Source organism: Pan paniscus, chromosome 14, assembly GCF_029289425.2.
Source record: "Pan paniscus chromosome 14, NHGRI_mPanPan1-v2.0_pri, whole genome shotgun sequence".
Classification (NCBI taxonomy): Eukaryota; Metazoa; Chordata; class Mammalia; order Primates; family Hominidae; genus Pan; species Pan paniscus.
In genome coordinates, this window is record NC_073263.2 from 68,768,823 (window position 1) to 68,776,952 (window position 8,130).

Sequence of the window (8,130 nt, forward strand, 5' to 3'; positions counted from 1 at the left end):
AAAAAGTAAATTCTTAACCTATAAAGGCTAATCGCACTTCCAAAAATTTGTAAGAAATAATCTGTGAAAAATTTAGTGACACATGAAAGCTTTATAAAATAGAGTGAATGAGGAATATGATTTACAGTGTTTCCTACGTTCTTTGCAGGTTAACACAAGGGAAAACAGCAAGGGGAAAAATATCAGACAATATAGGAATTGATGTACCACAAACAAATTCATGATAAAAACATCAGACATTATGTTTTCGTTATACATACAGTATAAATGAGTGAAATTTAAGTTTGGTAAGCTTTTAACCAAGAATCTTGCATTTTACCCACATATCAATTAATAGCATAAAATGAAAAGATGGTGTGAGCAATAGTCCTCACACAACTAAAATCTTCACAGATTGTATTTTTTAAATAAATTCCTTTGAAAGTTTTTGTAGTAAGAAATGTTACTCTTTCAAAATTGTGTAGCTTCAGGAGCACATTTTATATAAAAGCCACTAGTTAAAAAAGTTTTTACTTTTTAGCTTAACTAGAACATCTGCAGATAGCAATCATACAGTTCAGTGAAAACAAATTTTTAAAGAGTAGTATATATTTGATGTTGTTCATTCATAGGAAATATGCTTCTTTTATCCAAAAAAATGTACATATTACTTTGTATATCACTACCACTTCTCCACCGACTTCTATCTCTTTTCTCCAACATCACACTATTTCTTTTTCAGCATGAAAACTTTTAAAAGGTGTAAGCAAAGCCATTTTAATAGCTCTTTATCATAAGAGTGAATTACCTAGTTCCATATGAACATTGGAATACCCATAGGAGAACTGCAAAGTGACACATGGTCACAAGGAATTTCTAAAATGCACTTTAGTTCCAGTTAGAGAATTACTCAGTATCCTATTTGAAAGATTACATCATACAAAGACTTTTATGACTGACTAAGCCTCAAGAAAAGATCTCTTGCATACTTTGCTGAAATGCACTTAACATTTATGTCACTAGACTATATACAGGTTCAACTTTTGGGGAGGTCAGAAAAAGTGGATCTATACATCAATGCTAATATCGCCACGTATAGACAGAAAAAAAGATGATGCTGGAAGTATATCAGTACATTTCTTTGGAAAGAAGATGTCAGATTTTACATGAAAAAGTTTAAGTCATATTAGTTTCTCAACATAATTATGCATATCATAAAATACCATGTGTATTGTGAGTAACCTTCATAACAGAAGTAAATAATTTAAAAAATTTTCTTTCTGTTCATTAAGAGCAACTTTTTAATCAAACTCATTTAGTTTCATAAATTACTTTTCTTATCATAGTTAACTATTTAACTTTTAAAAACCTTTACTAAGACTGAACATTTTTTAAATTTTAAAACATCAACCTGTTTTCAAATACTAACAAAGTTAACACAAAAATTAAGTCGTTCTAACTTTGACTTATATGTAATAATCTCATAGTCTCCTTTAAAATTCTATACTGATTAAAGTCCTTTCTTCCTGTGTATTTAAGCTGTATATATTTGTACTTTTAAAACGCTCTACTGTTTAATATTTTACTTTAAGAATGGAGATTTTAGTTGTATGGTAATATGTATTATACTTGATGTTCTGGGAGTATCTGTATGACTCATTGTCAAAATTACTCTTATAAATATTTTATTACCATGAAGCCTTAAGTCATTCCAGAGCAATAAATGATAGTTGGTAAGGGGGAAACTGTTTCAATAAAACATCCTACTTCACCCCACCCTCAGAAAATAAAAACTCTTGATTCTCCAAAGACTTATCAATGATAACTGTTGATACTGTTCTGCAAATTAATTTTGCTTTACTTGATTTTCTAAAATCTATGTGTTCCTTATTTATAAACAAGTACAGATGGGCCATCACCATAGGTGAACTCCATATCGACAAAGACAGAACTAGCATTACGAAATCCTAGAAAGTTGGTGTGCTGAGAGCTAATCACAAAAGAGCAAGCGAATGAACTTAAATGCTAGTTGCTCCAGAGCAACTATCATTAAATAAAAGGTATCTTTGGCTGTACTACCAGCTTGATCCTTCCCTCCCCCTTCTCCTTGCTACTGCGGGATTGGCACCTGGCCAGCACAAGCGACATGATACCCTAGTGCCATCTACAGGCTATTATCGATATTCAAATTTTGTGGCAACAGACAAGCACCAGTGAAATAAATTAGACAGCGCTGCATTTAAATCTTTATTAAAAAGGAATTATTAGACCTAAGAAAAACTAATTCTGGATTTGGTTGAAATATGAGTTTCTCAGCCTCTTAATCCCTCTTCATATGGCATATTTCACAGTTTAAAATGAGTTATGACAGATCACTTATGCATTACTAAGATGAGAGAATATTTACAATGGATTCATTCTTTTCTTTTTAAATCAGTTATATTAGGCAGCAAGCATTCTTTTTTTTTTTTTTTTTGAAAGAGTATTTGGCCACTGCGGACACTAAAAATCTTTCTATTAAGTACCGAATTTAATATATTACAATAAAATAATTTGAAATCAAAGAGAAGACTTCCTATATGGCTTAGTTGCAATCTATCAACGATCATGTGCTTCACAGCTGATGTACATTTAATATTCTACTATCCTGTTTAGAGACTAAAAAAAAAATTAACCCCTTTAGCAACCATAGCTGCAACATAATTGCAGTCACACCTTCAAAAGTCATTGAAAACTTGAGATTTGAAGGTGACTTTTTAGATCAAAAGGTAAGGTGAAAATCTTGAAGCAGTCAATTTGGAAACCCCCAGGAGCAGAATTTGGCATATCAGGACAGGTTTTTTCTTCTTCAGCAAACATTATCTTGGGACATTTTGGAATCATTTTCTCTTTTCATCTTTTGCCATTTGAAGGAAACTGAGAGGAGAAAAATATTCTCAGAACTCAGAAATTTCAAGGCTGTTCTAAAAATTCTTGACTGAGCCCCAGAGGAATAGAAAAGGGGTCAAGTTTTTTTTTTACCTCTTTCTAACTAAGCTAAAGTTAGACCAAAACAATAGACATACTGGCACGTTAATACTGGTTGACTGGGCACTTGTATGCAGTACTTATAGACCAGTAAAAGTGCTCGTTTACCTGTCTGGTGTGTAAGGGGCCCTTTGTCTTGAAGCCTCCTTGGGAACTGCACTCTGAGGCACTGAAGTGATCTGAACTAGTGGAAGAGCGTTTAGAAAGGGTGTCACAACCCCCGACAAAGGTGTTGTCCAAAGGGAGTTCCTGAATCACATGGTGCTTTTTCACGGAAACTGGAGTGTCTGGTTTGAGATGAAAAGCAGGCTGTGGAGAAGCAGATTTGTAGTGCTTGGCCAGGTCAGGACTGTTAGGCTTGAATGTTGTTGGAGGTGCCGGGCCCCAGTCAAATCTTCCTATACTTTGCTCCTCCAGTTCAGCCGGCAGGCTTATTGTCCCATTGATAGGTTCATGAACTGCATCATCGGGTTTGGACTCTTCGATAGTAACAAAGTTCAAAAGAGAGCTTTTGGGAGACTTCCTTTTCTTTCTTTTCTTTTTCTTGTTTTGCTTGTTCTCCTGGTTTGGGGACATCCATTCGGCACCTTGCTTGCTCCTCTGAGCTGCTTTGAACCTTGATGCATGGCGACAGCGCACCAGAACGGTGACGAAGATCACAACGATGACCACCATGGCACCGGCGATGATGGCAATCATGATGGTTAGATAGTCCTCATTTTGATAGGGTTGGCTACTATCCCCTATGTTCCTGTCCAACGGGGTCTCCATAGTCCTGCGGATCAAGTCATAGATATAGGAGGCATTTCCAGCAGTGTCGTTAACATAAAGGAATACAAGTACAAGCGTGTGCAAAGACTTAGGGTACCCCAGGTCACTAATGTTGACCACCAAACGATGCAATCCCACATCAGTAGGTGCTGGTTTTTCTTCCAGAGTAATGTTACCTGTTACTGGATCAATCCGAAATAAGCCTTTATTGTTTCCACTCACTATAGTATACTTTAGTTCAGCGTTCATTCCAGTGTCAACATCCACTGCAAAAACTTCTGCTACCACGGAGCCAGGAATGGCTGAGAGGGGCACCAACTTAAAGGAAGTATTAGACGGTGGAGAAATGACAACTGGGCTGTTGTCATTGACATCCATGACGTTGATAGTTACTTTTGCAGTAGAGGAACGAGGTGGTTGTCCTCCATCAGTGGCTTTGACATCAAAAGTGTAGGAACTCTGCTGCTCTCTATCAAATGAGACATTTGACTTTATGACTCCAGAATAGGGATCCAACACAAAATTATCATTGTCATTTAGAATGGAAAGAGTCACAGCTTTATTCTCTCCAGCATCTGCATCTGTCACTGTGATTACCCCCACAGTACTATACTTTGGCAGATTCTCAGACACAAAAAATTGAAAATGATTATGAGTAAACTTGGGGCTATTGTCATTCTCATCCAAAACAGTAACAATCACAGCCGCTTGGCTTTGGAGGGGAGGGGTCCCATTGTCCCTGGCAGTTACTGTAAAAATGAATCGTTCTTGTTCTTCTCTGTCAAAGACTCTGGAGGCTGTCAAAACTCCTGTTTTTCGGTCCAGATCAAAGAAGGAGGCATTCGGTCCAAGCTGATAAACAATGTCTGCATTTTTCCCACTGTCTTCATCTGTGGCACTAATAGTTGTTAAGTATAACCCACGTCGGTTGTTTTCAGAAACTGACAGCTCAATTACGGGCTGGTTGAAAATTGGTGGGTTGTCATTTTCATCCTCAAGCTTAACCCTTACCAGGGCAGTCTGATTTAAACTGGGCTTCCCAGAATCAGAGGCAACAATTTTAAAGCTGAATTCTTTGGTGCCCTCATAGTCCAACAAAGAAGAGGTCTCTAACAAATATTGGTTGTCATATACCGCCTTCAAATGAAATGGGACCTCTCTTTCAATAAAACAGATCACTTTGCCATTCACATCTGTGTCCTTATCTGAAACTGTAATTAGGGCAATCTTTGTATTGACAGGATCTTTCTCAGATAAATACACGGTGCCATTGATGGGACTTATAATGTACCTGAGGTCTATATTAGGAGGGTTATCATTTACATCGGTGACATTGATGGTAACCGTTGCTCGAGCAGGAGTGGAGCTGCCGTCACTAGCCAGCACTGTCACTTTGTGAATGGCTGTCTCCTCTCTATCTAAGGACCTCTGAACTGTAATCAGCCCAGTAGTATTATTTAAAGCAAAGAGTCTTTTGGTTGCAGGGGCGACCTGGGCACCAAAAATGTACCGGATTTCAGCATTACTGCCTATATCTGCATCAGTGGCATGGAGCTGAATTACAGAGGTACCTATGGGAGCATTCTCTGGAATATGCACCTCCACTTGACCCTCTTTAAACACTGGCCTGTTGTCATTTACATCACTTACTGTGACCTGCAGTATGGCCGTACTGGATTTCTGTGGAGTGCCTCCATCCTCTACTTTGATTTTCATCACATAGGTATCTTTCTGTTCTCTATCCAAGTTTTGCTGAACAATCAGTTGTGGCCACTTCTCTCCCTCTGGAGTTTCCACGATATCCAGTCCAAAAACATTCTGCCCATTTAACAATTCATAATGCTGTACACCATTGAAGCCTGTGTCAGGATCTGTTGCTGATGGAATTGGAAAGCGGCTGTTGATCAAAGTGTTTTCTGGAATGGAAATATTGATGACAGGAGATGGAAACATGGGGGCATTATCATTGGTATCCTTGACAATTATTTTTATTTTGATCAGCCTGAAGAAATCATTGGGGAGGATCACCACCTCAAGTTCAAAGAAACACTCATTCTCCTCAGCATATGAGGCGCCAGCACAGAGTTTTTCTCTGTCTATTCTGTTGGAGGTTGTGAAAATTTCCCCAGTGCTGCTGGATACTTTCACCAAAGGGGCATCCCCAGCTTTAGAAACCAGTCTGTAGACAAGGCTGGCGCTGGTCCCTGTGGCAGCATTGATGTGAGAAATGTTCAGATCCTTTGGTATGTTTCCTATGGGCACATTTTCAGGCAATTCCTCTCTAATAGTGTAAATAAGTTCTTGAGCTATTGCGGAATCCAGCCTTAAACAGGCAATCAGAGCAGCCAACAGGTAAAAATCCCTCAGGTCCATGATAATGTATTTATTTTCTTTTCCTGGATTTTAGGGTTTAAAGGTTTCCACTGAGGAATGATGCACAAATTGCAAGAGGAAGCGTGCATGGACTGGAGGATGCATTATATCTCATCACTTATTTGGAGACAGCCACTGTCAACACAATCGTATAGACAATATTATTCTTCAGTAAATAAAAACACACCGTCACAAAATATCACCACACATTTTCCCCTGAACATTAGTAAACATGGCAGTTTGCTCTGCCACTGTTTGCAAGTTTACTCTGTGGAGAAAAACACTAAATATCTCCTGCTGGTTGCATTTGCCGGGAGAAAATAAAATTTTCTACTTTTGAATTAAGGACAGCTGCTATTTTTACCTATATTCACGCACGTTGTTTTTCAGAATACTGTTTAATTCAAAACATGCATTCTTGTTCTCCTCTTCCCCTCCCCCTGTCTCACCCTCCTCCTAGCCTCTAACCTACCTCCCTCAGTCTTTTTAGGTGCAAGTGAAAAACACTAAGTATTTAGCTACGGTTCCTGCTAATTGCTTTGTCACATGTCAAATGTGTTTTCTTCTCTGCCCCACTGAGTCACCTATCTTTTCTAAAAAGGCTATCTTTTTCTTTCCTCCCAGTTCTTCAACTGCCTTCTAATACAATCTTACTGGGAAACGAGCATCCGGACATGCCGCTGCAGCAGCATCAGAAGCAATAGTCACCGGCCACTACACATCCTCATTGCCTAAAAGCACAACAACAAGACTTCAGATTTCTTGCCCAAGGCTTGCTCTCCTTTCTCCATATTGACAAATTATCCTCATTAGGATTCGTAAACACATTAAAACTTTTTAAAATGTATAATAATATAGGATTCCTTTTCCTAGATGTGGAAGAGAGTGCCGAGATATAAGTGAAACGCAGCTAACATTCCCATGTAACATCACAATATTTTCTACTGAACATAAAAGAGAAAAAAAATGCAATTTCTTAATCCTGATCTCTGGTTAGAATATTAGTAACATTTGCCACACATAAATACTGCAACCCAATCATGCAGGTAAAAAGGCTTCTGCTTAGATGCTCCCGTAACTGCAATTTAAATGTGTGCAAGGCTCCAGGCATCTACCTACTTCAGTAGGACTGGTCAGTTCTCAGGCTCTAATCTTATCTGCATTAGGCTGCACAGTAGCTGATGCCCGCGATTAGTTCCGGCAGAGTGATGCAGGTAGGGATGCAGATACAGCCGAGTAGGTGAGCTCTGCCCCAACCGTCTACCCAATTACAAGCATCTTTCGCCTACACTGAGGACACATCTAAACACAGAATTTACAATTGTGCATGCGAAACTTTACACTTACGTTAGTTGCCTCAACCTTTCCCCTTTCCCAGTATGCTGCAGTTAGGAATGATTTGTTCCAACACATAGAAAGCCATGCATCTGGTAGCACCAGTTTGGGGAGAAATCAGAAGCAGCAAAATGTTTCCTCCTTGTAAAATGTGTTGCTTCGGGCTGGCAAATTAGCAACTCCAGAGAACAAATTCACGGATTTGTCGTTAGTCATTCTCTCCACATTTCGTCTCTCTTACCCACTGGGTCTGGGTTCTTCTGGGCATTTAGCACACACACAACATCCAGTTGCACTTCTTCAGCTCAGGGATATTTTCCACAGCAGCATGCATACCATTTCCATCCGATGCCAATACTGCTTAAGTCTCTAACTTCTTGTAGGAAACGTCAGAGTTGCGGTGATGATGATTCTCTGACAGCTATCCGGGTGACAGTTGCCCGAAAAATTCCTAATCGGTTATCTCTTGCGTGCTTCAGAGACTCTGAGGCGCTCCTTTCCGTCTCGCGTGCTCTCCCTCTCTCCCTTCTCCTCTGCCCCTCTCTCCTTCTCCCTCTCCTCTCTCTGAACTGAATTTCTTGATATAACTCTCAATAAGCCCAGAGGGAGGGCGTGACAGCCCAGGCCCCGCCCCCGGGCTCTGAT

General features: G+C 39.2%; 1 protein-coding gene across 7 annotated transcripts in view; it reads right to left on the bottom strand.

Annotated features, from left to right (window-relative positions):
• Positions 1 to 6,280, bottom strand: part of PCDH9 (protocadherin 9) — a 915,902-nt gene extending 909,622 nt beyond the window's left edge. For all 7 annotated transcript variants that reach the window (XM_008952801.6, XM_003827460.7, XM_008952800.6 and 4 more), the window contains exon 1: positions 3,115 to 6,280. In XM_008952801.6, coding sequence (XP_008951049.1) covers positions 3,115 to 6,150 — 3,036 coding nt within the window. In that variant the 5' untranslated portion in view covers positions 6,151 to 6,280. The remainder of the gene's footprint in view (positions 1 to 3,114) is intronic.
• Positions 6,281 to 8,130: the final 1,850 nt, after the last annotated feature.